Source organism: Equus quagga, chromosome 13 (assembly GCF_021613505.1).
Source record: "Equus quagga isolate Etosha38 chromosome 13, UCLA_HA_Equagga_1.0, whole genome shotgun sequence".
NCBI classification, from domain to species: Eukaryota; Metazoa; Chordata; class Mammalia; order Perissodactyla; family Equidae; genus Equus; species Equus quagga.
This window is the reverse complement of record NC_060279.1, coordinates 81215631-81239555: the sequence shown is the minus strand read 5'-3', so window position 1 is coordinate 81239555 and position 23925 is coordinate 81215631. Positions and strand designations below refer to the sequence as shown.

At 44.4% G+C, this 23925-nt stretch overlaps 2 protein-coding genes across 13 annotated transcripts in view; both read right to left on the bottom strand.

Moving 5' to 3' along the window:
* Window positions 1–3872, bottom strand: part of ZNF606 (zinc finger protein 606) — a 30980-nt gene extending 27108 nt beyond the window's left edge. The window contains exons 1-4 of one of the 8 annotated variants that reach the window (XM_046680581.1): window positions 2955–3864; window positions 2226–2333; window positions 1300–1458; window positions 792–880 (exon numbers count right to left, since the gene is read on the bottom strand). In XM_046680581.1, coding sequence (XP_046536537.1) covers window positions 792–880; window positions 1300–1458; window positions 2226–2256 — 279 coding nt within the window. In that variant the 5' untranslated portion in view covers window positions 2257–2333; window positions 2955–3864. The other 7 variants (XM_046680580.1, XM_046680582.1, XM_046680583.1 and 4 more) reach the window with 7 other exon arrangements.
* An 8654-nt stretch (window positions 3873–12526) lies between these two features.
* LOC124249563 (zinc finger protein 664-like) lies at window positions 12527–23382 on the bottom strand. Of its 5 annotated transcripts, none has more exons than XM_046680619.1 (4): window positions 22697–23382; window positions 22121–22247; window positions 21886–21981; window positions 12527–14587 (listed from the first exon to the last, which is right to left on the bottom strand). In XM_046680619.1, exons 2-4 carry the CDS (start codon window positions 22152–22154, stop codon window positions 13293–13295), a joined length of 1425 nt encoding a protein of 474 aa, XP_046536575.1. In that variant the 5' UTR covers window positions 22155–22247; window positions 22697–23382; the 3' UTR covers window positions 12527–13292. The 5 variants fall into 5 exon arrangements, with proteins under 5 accessions (XP_046536575.1, XP_046536577.1, XP_046536573.1 ...); XM_046680621.1 differs by having other exon boundaries at window positions 22121–22267; window positions 23134–23382; XM_046680617.1 differs by having other exon boundaries at window positions 23134–23382.
* Between the last annotated feature and the right edge of the window lie 543 nt (window positions 23383–23925).

The window sequence follows — 23925 nt, the reverse complement described above, 5'->3', positions numbered from 1 at the left end:
CCTGGCCTCTCCAGCCTAACACCTAACTGGGGTCAGTCTTCACCCAGACCCTGGTCATGCAGTGTGCCCTCACCACCACCCCTGGTGCTATAGGCCAGACCCTGCTCACCAGGCCGTGCCCATTCGGCTGATGTGTCTCCTTCACCTCTTGACTCAGATGCGTCGTGTCTCCTGGGCAGCCTCCTTTTCCACAGTGAAAGGACCCCAGCTGTTCTGTGTCCCCTGACCTCTATGCAGACTGTCCCACCTCCCAAGGGATCAGCTGGGCTCAACCCCTCCAGGACTTGGGGCCTAAGTGTCTCAAGCTTCTTGTGTCCCAAACTACATGTGCTGCACCACACAGGCCATGAGGCCTCAGTAGCTGAGTGAACCATCCTGGGAGCTCCTCAGGGCAAGGGCTCGGATTTGTCCTTGTTCCCCTCTTGACAAGCACAGAGCTCACAAGACAGCATGAAGCTGAATCAGGCACTGAGTATGTGAGGGAAGGCGGGAAGAAGAAAGAAGAGGGGGCTCCAGCCAAGGGGGTTGTCCCTCATCCACCAAGACAACCCACACAGAACGGCCCGGGTCAGGACTGGGAACAGGCTGGTGGATAGTGAGGCTCTGAGACATGGAAAACTGAATTCTCCCTGTCTGCACTCAGAAAGTGACAAACTTCTGGTTGATTCTTTCTCTACCCAAACTCTAGCTGATATAAACTGAGAAATCACATGGACTGGGATGGTCAGGGACAATCCGGACATCTTAGGGAATAGGGCAGCCATTCAGGAAAAAGGAGAAGCCCATCTCACCTGGACCTGGGCAGTCAGGAGCCCGGTAGCCTTCCTCCCTTCCTCGGGAGTTTCCTCCACACGCCACGCAGTGTCTTGAGGGCACAGAGCTGGGGGAGGAAAGTGAAGTCACAGAGGTAGCTCTCCCCGCTATAAGTGGGACCACATAAGTCCTTCCTTCTGTGGGGTTCAGGGAGAACCAGACCCTGGCCCTCCACCTTGGGCAAAGGAAGAGACCTACCGCCTTATGTTATTGATGAAGGAAATGAGGCTCTGAGAAGATAAGGAATGTGCCTAAACATGAGAACCCTGCACTGTCCTCCTTCACTCTGAGGTACCATCTCTGAGAAGCAGCGTCTGTTCAGCCTTTCTGGGCCTGAATCCTAAGTGGCCACACATTCATTCTCATGCACTCTGTCCTAGAGATGTCACATCATTTTATCCCCCAGAGGAGTGTTCTGATCCCTCCTTGTTCCAGCTCTGCACAGAGACAGAGGTGGACCAGAACCGCCCTGCCCTAAAAACCCACCTGGTTCACTGGCTGTGATCCATGGCAATGGCAGATCACTGCTGGGAGAGGCCACGACATGGCAGCCAATGTGGCCAATGGGGACACAGGCTCTTGACTCACCCCAGGACACCCATGGGTCAACAGCTGCCATCCCCCAGGACTCATCTGTAAGGACACCTGCACCAGAAGATCAGGTCAGGACAAGGAAAAGAGGCACTGTAACACCAATTCTGGCAACTAAAGGCAACAAAATGGAAGAGGAGCTCTATCTCACTACTAGGCAGAAACAGAGCCCAAAGGCATGTGAAAAATCCCAACGTAATAAGCTAGGTTTATACCAGAAATGCACAGGTAGGTCACTGTCAGGCAATTTAAAGATATAATATAACCACAGAACAAGAACAGAACCCCTTACGTGGCTGAAAAGGTATCTGATAAAGTGTTTAACGTTACCTAACTTTTACAAAATATTATTAGAAAGATAACATCCATGTCTTTAGTGATGGACACATGAAACTTCATTTAAAGGGAGAACACACCACTGACCTCACACTACAATTTCACATTGCTCTTTAATTACAAATCAATGCTATATAAGTGAAAAACAACAATAAAATTAAAAATATAAGAGTGGTATAGAAATTTTGATTGCATGTAAAACAGTCTTCTAAAGAATCCCACAAGTCACCAGAAAATCTCTTAGAAGTAGTGAGACATCTTAGGAGATGACTGAAAATAAACAAAAGTTACATTGTCTTTTACACTAAGTTTACCCTTTCACCAACAACGAAATAATTTTTCTTTTTTTTAATCTTAGGTCTAATTCTGTACCAAGACAGACCCCCCTCCAATCCTCAAAGGCCCTTACCCCCTCCCCAACTCTAACCCCTGGCTTCAGCAAGTCACTGCTGGGAAGGCCCAGAAGAAACCGGATTTGGACTCACCCCAGGAGGCCCACGGGTTGACGGCCGCCATCCCACAGGATTAACCAAACAGGCACCTGCCCAGCAACAATGAATTCGGTGATGCACAGAGAGCAACTGCAATACAACCTAGTGACGGAGGTGAAAAAGAGAAAAGTGGTCCTTTCTCACAGAAGATCCTGCAGGAACAAAGAAGAGGACCCATCCACGGAAGCATCAAGAGACTCCTGGGGAGCGTTGTAAGAAAGCAGATTTTACGTGTCAAAAACACAACAGACCTCCTGGAGAGAAGTGGCGACCTGAATAAGCTAAGCCAAGAGCACTATCCCGGACGAGGGGGCGGAAATTGCCAAAGGGTCCCCACAGCGAGTCACAACGTCGAGGTAACTGTTCGGTTGATTTGGCAACAACTATCCTAAAATCTGCCTGCAACCCTCACAGGTAAGCGGTTGCCTAGAGCAGGGGGAGTGAGGAATGGGGAAGGGCTGCTTAGTAGGCGCAGGGGTTTCTTCCGGGGGACGATGAAAATGTTTTGGAATCAGTGATGACGATCGCACAACTTCCTCAACACACAAAGAAACGACTGGACTGCGCACTAATTTGTTATGTAAATTTTACCTAAAAAGAAAAAACCCAACTGCAAGACCTACCAGGCCCACGCCTGCCCGTCTCCGCCGGGTGTGGGGCCCACACCCCGCCTCCCCGGTCCCCGGGCCGGCCCGCGCCCTCCCCGAGGGGCCCCGCGCCCACCGGCAGGCTCTCGGGTTCCGGGAGCGTGTACGAAGCTCTGGGACGCCCGCCAGGCCTCCGGGGCGCCGGGCCTGCGCCCAACCCGAAGCAGGCAGGCCGTATTCCGCACCGACGTCTCCGCTGGGCCCTGTCCTGCCGCCACTGCGCGTCTGCAGAGAACCGGGGCCGTTCCCAGCCCTCGCCGAACGCCCTCCGGCGCTCACGCGACGGGCTCGGACGGAAACGCCGCCGGGGACTGGGAGCCGGTGGCCGCCACCAGGGCCTCCAGCCAGCCCGCCCCGCCCGCGGGACGGACGCGGCGCCCAGCGCGCCGGCCTTACCTGCCCGCGGCTCCCGGACCCGCTCTCCGCAGGCCACTCGGCACGCGCCGGGGCTTTTGTTCTGCACCGAGGCTCGGCCCTGCGGTGCGCCTGGGAGCCCCGCGCGGCCTGAGAGACAAAGACGCGCTGGGCCGGCGGCCGCGACCCGACCCCAGGCCGGGCGTGCGGGGCTCCCCGGGGCCGCCCAGGCGACCCAGCGCGGCCGCGAGCCCAGGCGGGAGGCGGGAGGCGGGGGTCGGAGGGCTGAGGGAAACGGGGGCGCGAAGCCGGCACGGAGAGGGCAGGCGCTCGACCGGCCCAGGCGCCGCGCCGGCACCAAAGGCAGACGCCGCCTCTCCCAGCGTGTCCTCCCGACCCTTGGGCCCTCCGGGCGACAGCCGCCCCACCACCCCGGCGACCGCCTCACCTCCGCCGCGGACAATGGCGGCCGCTCCCCCGGCGTCGACCAGGACGTGCCGCGCAGGCTGCTGGGAGTTGTAGTTCCAGGGGGCGCGATCCGACTCTGGAAGTGCCACCATGGCAGTGGGCAGAGCTGCTCCTCCTCGAGTCCCGCCTCCGCGGCACCAGGGACTCCCGTGGGCTGCGGTACTGTCCGGGCTCAGGCTGCCCTCTCCCGCAGCCGCTGTCCAAGTAGAGGGCCTGGGTGACTCGCGGCCCTGCGAGCCTCGATTTGCCCGCCCGCGAAATGGCGGCTCACGGTGGCTGCACTGCGCGACAGGAGCTTGGTGAAGTCTGAGCGCCTTCGAGGGATCGTTCCATTCAATAGTGACAAGTCTGTGAGGAAGTAGCTGTTAATGATACCCTTTTCCAGATGAAGAAGCTAATCTTGAGCCTCCCCTCGCCTGTGAAGCCCTCCCCTCAGCCCTGCCGAGAACATCAGGGCTTGCTCAGATCTCTTTTCAGGCGGCGAAGCCTTCTGGGAGCGTGAGTTCTCGTCGACCTATTTTGTGGGGTTTTGTCCCCGTCAAGTCAGCAATTCCTGAGCGGCGCTGAGGAATAGAGCGGGAACAGGCTAACGAAACCTGGGCAGCTGCCGTTCAAAGCCACTATTCGAGAGCACAGACGGGGAGACGAAAGGCCCCTCGCCCACAGGAGCACCCCTGGGCGACGAACCCCGGCCCAGCCCTAGCTGGCCCTGGAGTCTCCTGCGGCAGAGCCCATTAAGCCCGCACGGAGCCTCCTCACCTGTGTTAGGGTGACCCTCGCCCAGAGCTTCCTGGTTCCCCTGCCCCTCCCTCCTTGCTCCTTACTCGCCTTGCCTGTTTGTTTGTCCACCTGTTTCGAGCCCTTAGTTGGAACAGCACTATGGTCAGAGGCAGTGAGGGGCCGGATTGCAGAGAACCTTAGGGACATCGTGATGTCTCTGGCTTTGAGTGAAAGGGGGAGCCACGGCATGGTTCTGAGCAGAGCAGTGATGGGCTGTGGCCTCTGTGGAGACTCGACGAAGAGGGCGAGGGAAGGAGAAGAGTGATCCGAGAAACCAATGCAGTAATCAAGGTGGCAGATGATGGCAGCTTGGATCAGAGTGGTGGTGATCAGTGGTCAGATTTCAGACACGTTAGTATTTTAAAGGTAGAGCCAACAGGTAGTAGGTTCAAAGTTTTGCATCATGGGCTGCAGTCCAGCCTGTAATACCCAGAAGGAGGCAGGGCATAGAGAAGGTCACTGAATGGAGCTGTTCACCAAGGGCCTTGTCGGGTGGGCAGTGGGTTACAGGTGTGTGAAGACACTGCTGCCCTCTGACCCAAGCCTTCTACCACTCTAGTTACCCCAGTGTTCTGGATGTACCATATCCTGTCTTGTGCAATGAGATGGCAAAGGCTGGGCTGCACAGCCATCTTGGATGCCCCTATTATGGGACTCTGAGCTGTGTCTGAGGTTCCACTGAGATTCTGAGTGGGAGGAGCCAGAAACAGTAGGAAAATCTAGGTTCTCCCAGGACGTGCCCCTCCTCTGAGAGATGCCCAAAGAGCGGTCACCTCTTGACATGTGAAGGGCTCCAGCTGGTTCCATTTCCTCATTCTAGGTCATGAGAATGGAAGGTAAAGGGAGGGGAGTCTAGGGCACATTACTTGGAACAAGTTAGGCCTTTTATGAGCTGGGTTGTAGGGTCACCAATAGTAAACTAGCACAAGTGAGCTAGACTGGAAGTTACCATATGCTCTCAAATCCTAGGATTAAACTCTTCTTTGCCAGCAAAAAGCCCAGGAGTTATTAACTTCAACACCTTATGGGGTTCTGGGTCCCCCACATGGAAGTCAACATGCTTCTCCACTGCTGGTGGCCATGCAGAAGCTCCCCCTGCCACAGCTCTTTCTGGTACCTCTGCCACCAGCTCAGCATTCAGCCTGCAATTTCTCATGTCCCTGGAATTTAATGTTAGCAGTCTGCCCGTTTTTCTTTTAAGAAAAACATGTAAAACATAATAAAGTTGTAAGAAATTCAGTGAAACCCTATGAATGCACTAAGCTGAAAAAAAAATAGAGCATTACCCATGCAGTTGAAACCCCTGTGTTCCCCTCTCCAGTAGAAGCACCCCCTTCCTCCAGAGGCAGCCACTATCCTAAATGAAATGTGGATCACTCCATGTATTTCCTGAAACGTGACATGTATGTATTCCAGAGCACCATAAATGTCTTGCACATTTTGCATTCATATAAATGCTATTATATGGTAAGATTTTATCTGCAACTTGCATTTTTTGCTCCGTGTATTTGTCATTGCAAGATTTATCCTTTTTGATACATGAAGCTCTGTTTCATTTATTTTCACTGCTGTCCAGTTTCCAAAATTGTGAATGAGTATACCACAATTTGTTTATCATGTCTACTTTTGATGACCACTTAGGTTCATTCAATAAATACTCATTAAAGCACCTACTATCAAGGAAATAGGAATAAAGTAGTGAATAAAAATTTCAAAACCACTGCCCTCATGGAGCTTATGTTCTAGAGGAGAATACACAATATAAAAATATGTAGAATATCGGACATGTCGGATGAGGATAACTGCTAAAAGCCAAGTAGGGAAAGGGGGCAGGGAATGCTGGAGGGGTTGGTTGCAATTTTAAGGTGGAGGATCAGAAGGCCTCACTGAGAAGGCAGTATTTGAGCAAAGACCCGAGGCAGGGAGGAAGCCAGCCATGTAGCTATCTGGGGGAAGAGCATCAAGGAAAGGACTTCCAGTTTTTGCTACCACAAATGATGTTGCTATGAACATTCATACACAGGTCTCCTTATGGACACATGCAGGGTTTCTCTGGGGTAAGCCCTCAGAGTGGGACTGAGGGGTCATAGGGTATGAATATTTATATGCAACATTGGCAGATATGTCTCCATTTCCAAAAGGATTGCATCTTTTTATACTCTCACTAGCAATGTCTAGGAGTTCCACTTGCTCCATGTCCTCACCAATGCTCGGTAGTGTCTGCTTTTTAAATTTTTGCCAAATGCATGGATAGGAAATGGTAGTTCATTGTGAGATGTATGCACTTCTCTTATTAGCGACATTCAGCATCTTTTCATAGTTTTTAAGCCATTTGTGTCTTCTCTCCTTGAGGTACCTTCTCATTTCCTTCGCGCATTTTTCTATTGGGTTGTCTTTTTCTTACTGGTTTGTGGAAATTCTTTACATAAATTTAACATTAATCTTTTATTAGTAATACATCCTTTCCAAATTGTAACTTACCTTTCACGTTGTTTATGGTATCTTTTGAAGAAAAGGAGGATTCTTTTTAAATGACTTTTTTTCCCATAGTTTGTGTTTTATGTCAATTTCAAAATCCAAACTACATTCAGGTCCTAAAAACAGTATCCTATATTTTTCTCCTACAAGTTTAAAAATCAGCTTAATTGTAGTATAACTGATATATAATAAACTGCACATATTTAAAATGTACAATTTCATAAGTTTTGACATGTTTAAACCTGTAAAACCATCACCAAAATCAAGAGAATGAACATATCCACCACTCCCACAAGTTTCTTCACACCCCATGAAGTCCCTCCCTCTTGCCTCTCCACACCCTTCCCCATCCCTCTATTCCCAAGCAACCACAGGTCTGCTTTCTGTCACTATATATTAGTTTGAATTTTCTATAGTTGTATATAAATGCAATTATACATTGTGTACATTTTTTTGGTCTGGCTTATTTTACTCAGCCTAATTGAGATTCATCCATGTTGCATATATCAATAGGCCATTCCATTTTATTGCTGAGTAGTATTCCATTTTATGGATCTACCACAATTTGTTTATCCAGTCATCTGTCGATGAACGTTTGGGTTGTTTCCAGTTTGGGGCTATTACAAATAAAGCTGCTATGAACATTAGTGTAGTGTACAAATCTTTGTATGGACATATATTTCCTTTTCTTTGGGGTAAATGTCTAGGAATAGAATCACAGGATCATATGGTAGGTATAAATTCAACCAATTTGTTTTTCAAAGTGGTTGCACCATTTCACATTCCCACCAGCAATGTATGAGAGTTCCAGTTCCTCTACATCCTTGACAACACTTGGTATTGTTAGTCTTTTTGATTTTTACAATTCTAATAGATGTGTATTGGTATTTCATTGTGATTTTAGTTTACATTTCCCTAATTACTAATGAGGTTAAGATCTTATCATGTGCTTGTTTGCTATTTGCATATTTTTTTTGGTGAAAATATTTTGCAGGGCCGGCCCGGTGGCGCAGCGGTTAAGTGCACAGTTCCGCTTCTCAGCAGCCCGGGGTTCACTGGTTGAGATCCCAGGTGCGGACCTGGCACCACTTGGCACGCCATGCTGTGGTAGGCGTCCCACATATAAAGTAGAGGAAGATGGGCATGCATGTTAGCTCAGGGTCAGGCTCCTCAGCAAAAAGAGAGGAGGACTGGCAGTAGTTAGCTCAGGGCTAATCTTCCTCAAAAAAGAAAAAAAGAAAGAAAAAGAAAATATTTTGCCTGGTTTTTAAAAATTGGGTTATGTGCTTATTGTTGAGTTTTGACAGTTCTTTATATATACTGGAAACAAGTCCCTTGTCAGATATATGTGTTGCAAATATTTTCTCCCAGTCTGTGACTTTTCATTCACCTAACCATGTCTTTTGAAGCACAGAAGTTTTTAATTTTGATGAAGTCCAATTTATCAGTTTGGTTTTTTAGGGATGGTGTTTTTGGTGTCATATCTCAAAAGTCTTTGCTTAGTCCAAGGTCACAAAGCTTTTCCTCCAATCTTTTATAAATTTTATAGTTTTAGATTTTGCGTGTAGATTTATGATCCATTTTTATTTAGTTTTTGTATATGCTGTGAGGTAAGGATCAAAGTCCTTTTTTTTTTTTGGATATAGATATCTTGTTCCAAGTAAGTACTATTTGTTGAAAAGGCTATCCTTTCTCCACTGCATTGCCTTGTGTGCCTGTGTAAAAAAAAAAATCAGTTATCTGTATGTGTATGGGTTTATTTCCAGAGTATATATTGTTCCATTGATCTATTCGTCTATCTTTATACCAATACTATAATGTTTTGAATTCTGTAGTTTTATAATAATTCTTGAAATCAGATAGCGTTAATTCTCCAACTTTTTCTTTTCAGAGTTGTTTTGATTATTCTAAATCCTTTGCATTTCCGTATGATTCCATGTTTACAAAAAGTCTTGCTGGGATTTTGATTGGGATTGCACTGAATCTATAGATTTGAGGATAATTGACATCCTAACAATATTGAGTCTTCTGACATATGAACAAGTATATTTCTTGATTTATTTAGGTCTTCTTTAATTTCTCTCAGCGATATTTTGTTTTCAATGTACAGATTCTTCACATCTTTTGTCACATTTATCCCTAAGTATTTTGTATTTTCTGATGCTGTGGTAAATATTTAAAAAAATTTCAATTTCCAATTGTTCATTGCAAGTATATAGAAATGCAATTGATTTTTGTATATTGATCTTGTATCCTGCAACCTTGCTAAACTCACTTATTCTAATAGTTTTTTTGATCAATTCCATCAGATTTTCTACATTGAAGATCATGTAACCTGTGAATAACGAGAGTTTTTACTTCTTCCTTTCCAATATAGATTCCTTTTATTTCATTTTCTTGCCAACTGCCTTAGCTAGAACCTCCATTACAATGTTGAATAGAAGCGGTGAGATCAGACATCCTTGCCAAGTTCTGATCTTAGGGGTAAAGCATTCAGCTTTTTACCACTGAGTATGATATTACCTGTAGGTTTTTGTAGATGTCCTTTATCATGTTGAGAACAATCCCTTCTATTCCAAGTTTGATGAAAGTTGGTTTTTTGTTTTTTAAATCAGGAATGGATGTTGGATTTTGTCAAATTTTTTCTGCATGTATTGAGGTAATCATATACTTTTTTTTTAGCTTGTTAATACAGTGAATTATATTTACTGATTTTTGTTAAACCAACCATGCATTCCTGAGATAAACCCCACTTGGTCATGACTTCTTATTTTAAAATTATTTTATTATATTATTGGATTCAATAATATTGGATTCAGTATTCAATTGGATTGCTAAAATTTTGTTTATAAAATTTTTGTAACACATACACTTAACAAAGGACTTGTATCCAGAATATATACACAGCTCCTACAAGTCAATAATAAAAATGACAACCCAACAACAAATGGGCAAGAGGCTTGAATAAACGATTCACAAAAGAACACATGCCAAGTGGCCAAGGAGCACATGAAAAAGTGTTCAATGTCATTAGTCATCATGCCACAATGAGTTATCACTATACACTCACTAGAAAGGCCAAAATGAAAAAGATGGACAATAGCAAATGTTGGTGAGGATGTGCAGCAGCAGGAATTCTCATACATGGCTGATATGTACATGAAGTCTTACAACCACCTTGGAGAACGGACAATTTCTTAAAAAGCTGAGCATGCATCTACTCTATAACCCAGCCATTTCACTTCTAGGAATTTATCCAAGAGAATTGAAAACATATGCCCACAAAAACAAAAGCGAACCTTGATAAATATGTTCACAGCAGCTTTATTCCTGGTAACCAAGAACTGGAAACAGCTCAGATTTCCATCAACCTGAGAATGGATAAACTGTGCTATATTCATACAATGGAATACTACTCAGTAATAAAAAGAATGAACCAGTGATGCATGCAATGATATAGATGAATCTCAAAAATATTTTGCTGAGGGAAAAAAACAGACACAAAAGTGTACAAAATATATGATTATGATCTCACCTAATGAAATTCTAGAATCAGCAAAAATAACCCATGGTGATGGAAATCACCCTTTGCTTTTGGGTGTATAGGGAGGAACTGTCTGGTAAGGGGCACGAAAGAACTTTACCAGGTAATGGAAATGTTCTGTCTTGATACACACTTGTCAAAAATTATGTAATGGTGCTAAGATATGAGCATTTCACTGTTCTGGATTCTCAGCAAAATCCTGGACTGAGGGGATTCTTAGGATGAGAAAACAACTTTTGTATTTGGAGTCCTGCCTTCCCACTGTTGTCAAAGGCTCTGCTGCTCTCTCCTCCACTGTGCAGTGTACTTCCATCAATGGCCAGCCAACTCGATGCCCACCTGCGCCCAAACCAGGTGTTTGTCCCCAGCATGCTCTCCTGGGAAGGGAACATCTCTTTTTGGAATTCATCAAGGCTTCCTTGATTCCACCTCTCCAGCAGTGTACCATAAAAGAATATGATTTAAAAATTTTGCCTTGCTTTTCTCTGTTACTTTGGGTGCTATGGTCATTCACATACTCCTATATCTTAATTGGAAACAGAAGTATGGTGTTGGCTTTTTTTTTTTTTTTTTTTTTGGTGAGGAAGATTGGCCCTGAGCTAACAACTGCTGCTAATCTTCCTCTTTTTACTTGAGGAAGATGGTCCCTGAGCTAACATCTGTGCCCATCTTCCTCTACTTTGTATGTGGGACGCTGCCACAGCATAGCCTGATGAGTGATGTGTAGGTCTGCACCTGGGATCCAAACCTGCAAACCCTGGGCCACCAAAGCAGAGTGTGCGAACTTAACCAGTACACCTCCAGGCCAGACCCAAATCATTTTCACTTTTAATCTCTCTCGCTCTCTCCATATCTCTCATGTACACACATGTACCAGTTTCTATATATTGGGTCAACCTCTCACCATACTAGCACTGATCACATCTCTGGCTACACACACATAAATGACTTGTATTCCATTTCCCACCCAGTAACATGTGATAATGAAAATTTTAGATTCCACAATCTTAATATTATTTCTGGATGAAAATAACTTTCTTTTCAATTCACATGATACACATTCATTATACAGAAACTAAAATCATTTTGGAAGAGGTAAAGAGCAAATATTGCTTAAAATCGCATCACCCATAAGCAATGTTAACATGTGGGTGACATTCTTCCACAGAATTCCCCTGGGAGAGATTTATAGTTTTATGAACCTAATTTTGTCCCCCAGAAATTTGCCATTTAATTTATGCACCATAATTACTTAAACATTCTGCTGTTGATGAGCCTTTAGTATCTTGCTGTTGTGAACTATGCTGTAACAAAGGTCCTGTGTTGCATGCTTGCATACCTGGGCCGTTATCTCCAAGAGTGAACTGCAAAGGTGAGATTGCTGAATCAACTTGCGAGCATCCTTTACATCTGGACATCCTACAAAGAGAGTGCACCCAGATAACCGTGCATGGGTGCTGTATAATAGGGTCCACTTCCCCACTATTTTTGCCTATGTCCAACAGTCTTTAAATCTTTGCCAATCTTTACCTGCCACTTAGCCTCTTTAGACTGCATTTTCTGCGTCTGTAAAATGGAGATAAAATCTCCCTCACTAAGACTTTTCTATTAAAGGAGGTTATGTAGACTGAGTGCTTGGGATATTGTCTACTCTGTAACAGCTGCTCTAGTATATACTTTTATCATTGTTATTTGCATCCTTGCAAATTTTCAACTGTAGACAAAAATGTACAAACTTTTTGATATTATTTTCTCTATTTCCTTTTTCATTCCCTATGTTGCAAATCTGTGTGTCATTGTTCTTGATCATGTTAGTTTGGAAATTACAGTGTTTTTTTCTCAGAGTCACCTTTTACCATGTATTTCCTGCTTTTATCTTTATTACATCCTTCTTTCTGCTTTGATTAGAAACAATTTCTTTTTCTAACTTTTTGTGTTGACCACTAAATTTATTTCCATTTCTTCTTCTTTTTGCTACTTTAGTGCACCCATTTCTCTCCAATGATTCAGACTCACATTTGACCTACTTCTCTCTTCTCACCTTTTTGTTTATTGTAAAATTGTAGCAATTTTGAGAGAAACATTAGAAAAAAAGAAAGTCACACGATATTCCAAGACTCTTATTAGCTATGTTCATTTCTGTGTTTCCTTCCAAGCCCTGGTCCAAATGCACACACAAGGCATCATAGCCACATTAATTCTGCACCTTTCGCTACACATTATAGGCATTTTCCATGTTTCTACACAGTGTTCATAATTATAGTATATAGCAACTTTTTTTTTTCAATATTTTTTTTATCTTTCCTTTTTCTCCTCAAAGCCCCACGGTACACAGTTGTGTATTTTTAGTTGTGGGTCCTAGCTGCGGCATGTGGGACACCACCTCAGCGTGGCTCGATGAGTAGTGCCATGTCCATGCCCAGGATCCAACTGGCGAAACCCAGAGTGCACGAACTTAACCACTCGGCCACCGGGCTGGCCCCTATAGCAACTTCTTGAAACAAATTAGAAGCAGTCTAACTTTCTAGCAGTGGGGAAACAATGAAATAAATAATGGCACTCTGGCTCTTTGGAACAGTACTTTCATTTAATATTATCAACCTATTTTGAGTTCTCAGCAACAGCCTTTCCCACACTGGTTGACTGTATTAACTAGTATCATTGAAGGGAGTTTTGATCTTACTAATTGTTTCTCATTGGCAGTTTCCCTAGGTATCAAATGCCACCCAGGCTCAGCCCTTCTCTGGGAATGGGTCAAAAATCTAAATATATTCGCATAGCTCTTATACATTAAAATGAAATATGTAGTTTTTTCCCTCTGGTATGAGTTCTTTGGTGCCCAATAAAATTAGAACCTTGACTGAAAGCTTTCCCACACTGATGACATTTATAGGGTTTCTCTCCAGTGTGTGTTCTCTTATGTTGAGTGAAGGATAAATGAAAACTGAAAGTTTTCCCACATTCATTACATTTATATGGTTTCTCACCAGTATGGATTCTCTTGTGAACTGTAAGGTGAGAGCTGTGGCTAAAGGCTTTTCCACATTCATTACATTTGTAGGGTTTCTCTCCAGTGTGCGTCCTTTCGTGTTGTGTGTATGATGAGCGGTCACTGAAGGCTTTCCCACATTCCTCACATTTGTAGGGTTTCTCTCCAGTATGTGTTCTCTTATGCACATTAAGATTAGACCTTCCACTGAAGGATTTTCCACATTCATCACAATTATAGGGCTTCTCTCCAGTATGAGTTCTCTGATGTACATTCAGGTGAGAATTTTGGCTAAAAGATTTTCCACATTTATTACATTCATAAGGTTTCTCCCCGGTGTGAATTCTCTGGTGCAAAATGAGGTGAAGGCTCTGCCAGAAAGACTTCCCACATTCATTACATTCATAGGCTTTCTCTCTACTGTGATTTCTCAGATGGTGAGTAAGAGATGAAAGCTTCTTAAAGGCTTTCCCACATTCATCACATTCATAGGCTTTCTCCCCACTATGAGTTCTCATGACCTGAGAGAGATGTGAGCTTTGGGTAAAAAAATCCCCACTTTCTTTACATCCATAAAATTTCTCTCCTGTACTAATTATCTCATGTGTAGAAAGGTATATGTTCTGGTTGGTATATTTACCGTGCTCATTCAATTTATACAGTTTTTCTAAAGCTTTTCCACATGGATTGCCTTTACAAGGTTTCTTTCCTACCAAGACTTCCTGATGATCTTTTAAAACAAAATTATGCTGTAAGCTTTGAACTCCTAAGTCAATTTGACAGAAATGTTCTTTGATAAGAAATCTCTGTGAAGAAACCAAGTTTGAACTGAGGCTGCATTTTCCCACAACTTTAGCATTTTCCCAATCCTCATCCCAGGTCACTACTTGCTCTTGTTTACATTCCATTGGCCCCACAATGCCGTTGTGTGTCTTCTGCTTTTCTGCTTCATTCTGAGATTGCCAGTCACCATCTACAGTAGAGTGCCAGGAATCACTCACTGTGGATGTTGGTAGGTTCATGCTGCAGGGTAGGTCCTCACCAGAAATGGCCTCTGTTGATGGTGACTCTTGGCTTTTAAGTCTGTTCTTTGATTCTGGAAGGAAAGTAAAACAGTTTGGTGCTTGGAAAAAAACTCCTCCAGTGAGAATTACGAGATAAAAGCAACAAGATGTACATGACACGAGTAGATGTTTTTAAATATCAACTAAGGGAAGAGATGGGATTGTGAGAGGAGAAGCCACAAAATGTCTACACAGAACAAGAGGAATCCACAGGAAGACTGATCAACAAAACGAGTGATCAGCAAAGCCGGCGTAGGGGGAAGCATTAGGGGAAAGATCACAGAATAAGAAGACATTTCCAAAGATAACACATTCACCTTTCTTGAATGCTTAGATATCTCCAAATTCTGAACTATCTCCCCACTTAACATCCATTCCTCCTGTAATTGACACCGAATTAATCTTCCCAACAAACCAGTTTCATAATGCCAAGAGAACACCTCTTTAGATCCATCCAGCCCCCCTGGCGCCCAGAATCAGAGTCAAACTACTACAGCTATGCTTGTCCCTTTTCCTTCTGGGTTTCTTTAGTTCTCATTGTGTGTGACCATTTCCCCCATTAATACACAGTTCTGGGTTGCTTGACAACCTTCCTTTGATCCCCAAGGTCTTAGGTGTCAACACCCTTCCCCTTCTTCTCATCATTCCAGTCACAACTCCAGGTCACTGCCTCGGAGAGACCCTCCCGGACCTCCCAGCCAATATGGGCTCCTCCTCACTTTCCACATCATCATTGTTCTATTTGCCTCCCAGCACTGTTTGGTGCTATTTGCCATCACCTTGTTATTTTGGTTCTATATTTTCTGCCCTTCCCCAGACCACATGCTAGAGGCCTCAGGCTCCACAGAGGCAGGGACCTCATCAGTCCTGTTTACAGTGTGTCCTCAGTGCCCAGCACAGCACCTGGAGCACTGTGAGTGCTTGGGACTCGTCTGTGAGGTTGACAGACTGGGTACTTGATCATGTTCACCAGCAGCCTGACTCCCACCAGGTGGGGAGGCCTTAAGTTTCCCACCATGGGGAGAAGGCTATGGAATTGACTAGGAGAAGGGCTTTGCAATGTCAAGCAGGGCAAAGAAGAAGATCCAGAAATCTGCAGAGGGTTTCTTTTGAGTCCTTAGCTGGACCCTAACTGCAAATGCACAGGGGAAAGCTCTCTGAGACCTGGCAAGGAACAGCTGCTAGAGTCCTGGGCACAGGCTTCAGAAGCTATGCAGTCTTGGGAGGCATGAGGCCCAGCTAGGGCAGAAAGACTTCAGTAAGCACCCCAGGCCTTCAGCTGAGACCCTAGAAAGCTACACCTTAAGAGGAAAGGCCATGCCTAAGAATAAGGGCCACATCCAAGGACTAGAGGAAAACCAAATAACCCCAACTTAAATCCTCAAACCATACCATAAACCAACTTAAATCCTCAAACCATACTTCATCAGGATTAGAGTGATTCATAGTAATTTAACTGCCACCCAGAACAAAATTCACACCCTTTGGTAGAAGATAACAAGCCTTAGTCTCTACAACGTATCATCTGCAGTGTCAAGTATATAAAAAAATGACTATGGGGCCGGCCTGGTAGTGCAGCGGTTGAGTGTGCACGTTCCACTTCGGTGGCCTGGGGTTCACCAGTTTGGATCCCGGGTGCGGACATGGCACCAGTTGGCACACCATGCTGTGGTGGGCATCCTACATATAAAGCAGAGGAAGATGGGCACGGATGTTGGCTCAGGGCCAGTCTTCCTCAGCAAAAAGAGGATTGGTGGCGGATATTAGCTCAGGGCTAATCTTCCTCAAAAAAAAAAAAAAAAAATGACCAGACATGTAAAGAACCAGGAAAATATGACTCATAATCAAGAAAAAAAAGTCAACAAAAACAGACATACCAAACATTAGAAGTAACAGAAAAAGATTTTAAAATTACTATTATAAACATGATAAATAATTTCATCGAAAACTGAAAAAAGAGCCAAATGAAAATTCTAAAACTAAATAAAAATACAGTATCTGAAGTAAACCATGAATGGACTTAACAGTAGGCTGGACACAGGAGAAGAAAGGATCTGTGATTCAAAGGCAGGTAAAAGGAAACGTTGTCATGATACAAAAAGAGAGAAAAGAATGTAAAAACATAACATCTGACAACTGGACTAAGGTGTAGCTAGAGTTACAGGAGAGGAGATAGAGAGCAGCAGAAGACATATTTGAAGATATAACGGCAGAGAATTTTCCTAGATTGATTACAGGCAACATCCTTCAGATCCAAGAAGTTCAGCAAACTCTAAGCAGAATCATTTCAAAGAAGACCTCACGTAAAACATCATAATCACTCTGTTGAAAACCAAATATAAAGCAAAAATCCTAAAAGTGATGAGAAAAAAACAAGAGATTACATTCATGGAACAACAAAAAGAAAAACAGCTAACTTCCCAAGAGAAACAATGGAAGCAAGAAGACAAGAGACTAGCATCTTCAAGGCTGAAAGAGAAAAACCTAAAATTCTATATCCAGGAAAAAAGCCTTCCAAAAGGAAAGCTAAAAAAAAGACGTTTTTAGGCCAAAAAAAGTGGAGAGAGTTTTTCACCATCTGAGTGTACTACAAGAAATACCACAGTGTGTTTTTTTTACATTGAGTATTTCATTCCCTATTGCTCTACTCTATACTCACATGAAATAACATTAGAACTGAGAGGTAACTAAGATCATTCCGATGATGAAACTGAACAATGGAGCAGGTACCTGAAACCAAAGATCATTTAACTAACCAGTGGAAAAGCCATGAGTTGATGTTAAGTCTTTTAACCCTTGACCCACTATCTTTTTGGCCAATATCTCTTACTATTGCTGGCTTCTATCAAACGTCTGCATAACCTGGATTTTAAAATATTACATGTCTAACTGGAAGCCTCTCCCCACCCACCATTATCCTTCATAACAGACCAACTGTAATAGCAGGAGTGTAGGTATGTACGTGTATTTCCTGGCAAATATTCTATCCCTAAGGTCTGAAATTTATAACGTTAACTTTTTAATTTTATTATCTTTCAAAAAAAAAATTCTTCCAGTTCTTGAATCAACCACCTTCAATATTAATTTTTTATCTACAGGCAATTTCTGTTGCTAATACTGTATGGTGACAGTAAGGTAACCTCAAAACTTTAGAATAAGGTCACCCTCTGAGAGCTCATCTAATAAAATCAACACATAATGGTTGACACTCACCATGTGTATAAGTAAAGTGTCAATTATTGTAACTGTCTGCCTCAAACTCAACCTGGATAATGGGGGTCTGGTCTTGGGAAGAAATTACTGATATGTGATGTTAAGTAAGAAAGCTAGAACCTAATCAGCACAAGAACGATTACTAAGAGGAGTAAGGTGGGTAGCGGTATTTGTGAAGCACTGAAATCTCGCCTGTTACATCTGTTAGACATGTGTAACTCAGCACATAATAAATATTTACCAAGTTAGTAATGCGAACTGACAATAGAGAAGCCAGAAATGGTGATAATGCAGACCTCATCCTAACAGATGCTTACTGTTCAAGGCACGACCTATAGAGGAAATCTTATGATTTTGACATTGGTTATCATATTTTTAAAATATTTCAGTACATACTTCAATGTTATGATAAAGAGGGCTAGTAAAGCACTCTAAATGACTGTCTCTGGGGGAAAGATATACGTGAAAACCAATTCCAATTTTTAAAATGTAACTTTTTTATCGAGCACATATTAAAGACTTACTAAAAAGGAACAAGGGAACTTAACCATGAGTTCTAATTTCATTCACTTGTTCCCTGTCTATCTTCTGTGCTGCCTGAAGAATAGTCTGTGAACTGACCTGCCTTGGAGGCAGCACTGAAACACACATGGGAGCCTCATCCAGGCAAGAATGACAGAAGAAGAAAGTCCAAAAGGAGCCAAGACTTTAAAATGATGACAGACGTTATCTGAGAGGCTCTGTGGGAAAGGTGTTTTTTAGACTGAATGGAAATGATCAAAGATAGAAGCCTGGATCTGCAGAAAAGAATCAAGAACAATGCAAAAACTAATTAATTAGGAAAAAATATTAGAAAAAATTACTTTTAAATTCCTTTAAAATGCTGTTGACTGTATAAAACAAGAATAACAACAATGCATAATGGGCCTTATATAATATGTAGAAGTGAAATACATGGCAACAGGGAAAACTGCAACTCTTACATTGTACACTAAGCGGCATAATACTAATTCCAGGTAGACTTTGATAAGTCAAAGATTTGTATTGTTAACCTTAGAGCAAGTAAGATATAAGATTACACAATACAGTCATGTGTTCCTTAACAACTGGGATACATTTTGAGAAACGTGTCGTTAGGTGATTTTGTCATTGTGCAAACATCGTGGAGTGTACTTACACAAACCTAGATGGTATAGCCTACTACACCCCTAGGCTATATGGTGCTAATCTTATGGGGCCACTATTGTATATACCGTCTGTTGTTGACTGCAACGTCATTAAGTGGCGCATGACTCTATTACCAGACATAAAGCTAAGAAAGGAGGAAAAAAGAGGAAATGGAATATTAAATAATACCCAATTAATCCAAAAGAAGGCAGAATGGAAAAACCAAGGTATAAAGACCAGCTGAGACAAGTAGAGAATAACAAGGTGGTACACATACACCCAAACATATCAGTAATTATACACTAAACAGACATTTACTAAACTGTCATATTAAAGAATAAGACAGACAAAACGGATTACAAACAAAACTCAATTAAGTGCTGTTTACAAGAGACTTACTTTAACGTTTCTACAGATAAGCCAAAAGTAAAAATACAGAAAAAGACATATAATGCAGTACGCTGACTACAAGAAAGCCAGTTGGCTATATTAAGATCAAGTAAAGTAGACATCAAGACAGGAGATATTACCAGAGGAAAAGAAGGACATTTCACAGTGATAAGAGAGTATATTCAACAGGAAGACATAACAACCTGACTTGTCATTAATCCTAGTAACATTGCTTCAAAATACACGAAGCAAAAACTGACTTTAAAAAAAACCCATAAACAAATCCAGTCATAGTTGGAGATTTAACACTTCTTTGAGTAGCTGATAGAAGAAGCACACAAGAAAATCCATAAGAATAAAGTGTATGGAGGCTGGCCCGGTGGCGCAGCGGTTAAGTTTGCATGTTCCACTTCTCAGCGGCCCGGGGTTCGCTGGTTTGGATCCCGGGTGCAGACTTGGCACCGCTTGGCACGCCATGCTGTGGTAGGAGTCCCACGTATAAAGTAGAGGAAGATGGGCACGGATGTTAGCTCAAGGCCAGGATTCCTCAGCAAAAAAGAGGAGGACTGGCAGTAGTTAGCTCAGGGCTAATCTTCCTCAAAAAAAAAAAAAAAAAAGAATAAAGTGTATGCAACACAATTAAGCACCTTGACTTAATTGACATTTACCTAATGCCACACCCAATAAGAGCAGAATACACATTCACCAAAATAGACCATATGTGGTGTCATAAAAACATTTCTCAATAAATTTAAAAAGACTGAATTCATCCAGAATATGTCCTTCAACCACAATGGAATTAATCTAGACATCAATAAAAGAAATCAAATTAAACAATGTACTTCACAAACCAAAGAAGAAATCAGTTTCATGTGTTGTATTTTCATTATTGTTCAGTTCAAAAATGGGCAGGATGCAATTAAGGCTGAAAGGAAAATGCACAGCTATAATTGCAAATATTAGAAAGAAAGGATTAAAATTAATGACCTAAGCTTTTACCTCAGGAAGCCAGACAAAAGGAAAGCAAATTAAACCAAGACAAGGAAAGGAAATTAGAAAGAGCGGAAACCAATGGAACAACGAAAAAAAAAATACAATCATGCTAATAGAAGCAAATAGAGCATTTGATGTTATATTTTAACACCCATTCATGAAAAAAACTCAGCAAATTAGGAATAGAAGTTCCTCACTCTGATAAAGGGCATCAGATCATACTTAACGGTGAAGTATTGAATGCTATCACCTAATACCAGGAGCAAGGCAAGGATGTCCACTCGCATCACTTTTAGTCAATACTGTACTGCATAGTCAAGGGTGACAGATATCAGAACAATGGTTGCCACATGGCGGGGTATTAACTGGAAAGGGACCTAAAGGAAACATATGGGGAAATGGAAATATTCTGCGTGTGGATTGGAGGATGGGTCACACGAATATATACATTTATAAATCTTCATTGGACTGCTCTTAAGAACATCAGGTTTCACTGTATGTTAATTACAAATTAATTTTTTTTAAGTACTGGAGATCCTAGCCAGTATAATAACATTAGAGAAGAAAAACAATCTTTATTTGCAGATGATATGATTGTGTAAGAAATCCACAGAGGGGGCTGGCCCAGTGGCACAGCGGTTAACTTCGCATGTTCCGCTTCTTGGCAACCCAGCGTTCACCAGTTCCAATCCCAGGTGCGGACATGGCACTGCTTGGCAAAAGCCATGCTGTAGCAGGTGTCCCATATATAAAGTAGACGAAGATGGGCACGGATGTTAGCTCAGGGCCAGTGTTTCTCAGCAAAAAGAGGAGGATTGGCAGTAGTTAGCTCAGGGCTAATCTTCCTCAAACAAAAAACCAAAAAAAACCCACAAAAAGTGGAATTTTATTCAGCAGTAAAAAGGAACAGGCTTATAATGCATACAATAACACAGATGAATCTCAGAAATGTTAAGGTAAGCCTTACGCAAGAGAAATAATGTATGATTCTCTTTATATGAAGGTCTAGAAGAGGCCAAAGTAGTCTATGGTGGAAAAAAAAATGTGAACAGTAGTTGCCTTTGTTAAAGGCAAAGAAGTAACAAAGGAACTTTGTGAGATAATGAAAATGTCCTCACGCTTGATTTGGGTGACAATGATACATGTGTATACAGTTGTCAAAAGTTTTTTATTGTACACTTAAAATTTGTGCATTTAAGAAAGTTCCGTTAGCAAAAAAATAAAAAGCCACAATAACAAGATGGAGGGTTGACTTCTCAACAGAAAACATGGAGCCCAGAAGACAACAGCATGGTGGCAAGTGCTGAAAAAAGAAACAACTGCCAACCTAAAATTCTCTGCCTAAAGTGTCTTTCCAAAATGATGAGGAAACAAAGTCATTTTCAGGCAAACACAAAGTGGGGGAATTTTGTCACTCTAAACGAAATGATAAAGGGAGCTCTTCAGGCAAAAGGAAAATGATCCCAGATGGAATTACAGAAATGCCAAAGGCAATGAAAAGTACAAGGAAGGGCAGAGAAGAAGGAAAATATAAACACTGACTGTAAAGCTCCTTTCCCCATCTCACCCGGGCAGGGATCTTGAGAGAGTCCTCTGTCCATCCTCCATGGCTCTACCCCGAGCTCCAGCTGGGCAACGATATGTGGCTTGGGGATCCCAGGCCCTGTCCAAGTGAGAGATCAGGCCGTCAGGTTTGGAGGAGAAGTCCTCCTAGGGTTCAGTGATCCCACGCTCCCAGCCAGGTCAGACCCACTCTGCAGAGACCCCAAGCAGACAGAATTCCACACAGGTCCCAGCCTCACCCACAGCGACCAGGTGCCTAAAGGTCTCCAGCATCACTTCGTGGTACAGGGTCCTCTGGGCGGGGCCCAGCAGCCTCCACTCCTCCTGGGTGAAGTCCACAGCCACGTCATCGAAGGTTACCTGCTCCTGAAATGTCAGCCCCCTGCCTGCTGAGCCAAGACCGTTATGTCCGCAAAGCTCCCGCAGGCGCAGGGAGAGGGGCCCACAAAGAACTTGAGCACAGGCCCAGGTGTGCAGGGAGACGTCGTGAAAGGGTTCTGGCTCCCGAGGGATACACTTGAGCCTTCCTGGGGCCACCGGGGGTCTGCATCAGCCGTTTCAGACGGGAGCCACCATAACCTCAAAATGTTTACCCCCTAAGAATCCCGCCCATTGCTTCATCACCTACTTATCTTCCATAAGATGGACACCTACAGTCCCCTTTGGGATACCCCTTCCTTTTTACACCACCAGGAACAAAAGGATGAAAATGTTAACATCTGCCGCTAACCACGTTAACGTTTGCCCCGGGTTTCCCTGGCTGGCCGGGAACGGTACTAAGCTCTCTGCCTCACGGAAGTTCACCGAATCCTCACCACAGTCAGGAAGCGGTTCCCACCTTCCGGGGTCTGCTTTTTGGATTTTCACATGAGGCAGCTGAGCTCGGAGCAGCGTGCCGTCTCCCTTAGAACCAACTGAGAGGTGCTCCCTGCTAGAAGCAACCGCTTCGGACGCCGTCGCGGCCGGAACCATGTCCCTGCCCGCGTGGCGGCTGAAGCCGTCCAGGCCAGGCACTTTCTTGCCCGGAGGTCTGTGATGGGACCTTTAGTGGTTGCGGGACTTGACTGATCCACTGAGGGTCGCAGGCCCAGGCAGGTCTCCCCTCGTCTGCGTCCCTCCTGGGCCAGACGGCGGGCCGGGGGGAAGCTTGGAGGAAGGCGCGACGTCGGCCCCAGGCTCACGGGTGGAGGAGTCACCGCGCCCGGCATGGAGGAGACGCGAACCCGCTCGGCGGAGGGGGAGCGCCACTCACCGGGTGGCGCGGCGCCATTGGCCCCGCGGCTGTCATCTCCGCCCGCCCCGTCGCGCCCAAGGCAGGCCTGGAGGGCGCGTAGGAACGGCCCGACCCGCAGCGGTCCAGCGTCTCCGCAGTTTGGCGCGGCCTCGGAGCCCGCAGCTCTCCTGGCAGACCTGGAGCGAGACCCGGGGCACGTCGCCTTCGGACAGAACCGACAGTCCTGACCTAGCGAAGCCTCTCCGCCGGATCCCCGTGCCGAGCGGGAAGCGGAACTACCGTGACCAGAAGGCCCCGTGGCGCGGCCTTCTGACCAATGGGAGTGCGCGGCGAGAAGTCTGGAGCGTGGGGACGCAGCCGCGGTGGCGGTTCTGGGAGTTGTAGACCTACGGCCCGAGCCCTAGATCTGTCCCGCCACTGAGGGCCGGAGGAGCCAGACTACATTTCCCAGAAGGCGCGGCGGTGCGGGTGGCCTTCCAATGGGCGTGCGCAACTGGGCCAGTTCTGGGGACGGGGCCTTCCGGGACTTGTAGTGCAGGGTCCCCGGCCTGGCCTATGCTGCGCTCAGGTAGATTTATCTCACTATGATTCCAAGAAATTACCGTTGAGCGGCCGTCCTGACCTGCAGAAGCGCGCGGTCGGCGGCTCCAAGAATCCAGGAAGCCTCGGGATGAGAATTCTAGGACTTAAAGGGATTTAGAATTACGCTAGTCGTGTCCAGCGGGCGGCGCGCTTGGACATCTAGAGCCTAGTACTACATCTCCCAGAAGGCTCCGCAGTGCGGTTCTCCGGCCGATGGAGGGAAGCAGC

What these genes read in the sequence shown, in the direction of transcription:
- LOC124249563 (XM_046680617.1), bottom strand. Translation starts at nt 23,169, where the DNA reads ATGACAGCCGCGGGGCCAATGGCGCCGCGCCACCCG. An exon ending in TAGGCACCTGGTCGCTGTGG is followed by an intron (nt 21,982 to 22,120) that starts GTGAGGCTGGGA and finishes TCACTTGGACAG; the next exon opens with GGCCTGGGATCCCCAAGCCA. An exon ending in CTCTCAAGATCCCTGCCCGG is followed by an intron (nt 14,588 to 21,885) that starts GTGAGATGGGGA and finishes CTTTCCTTCCAG; the next exon opens with AATCAAAGAACAGACTTAAA.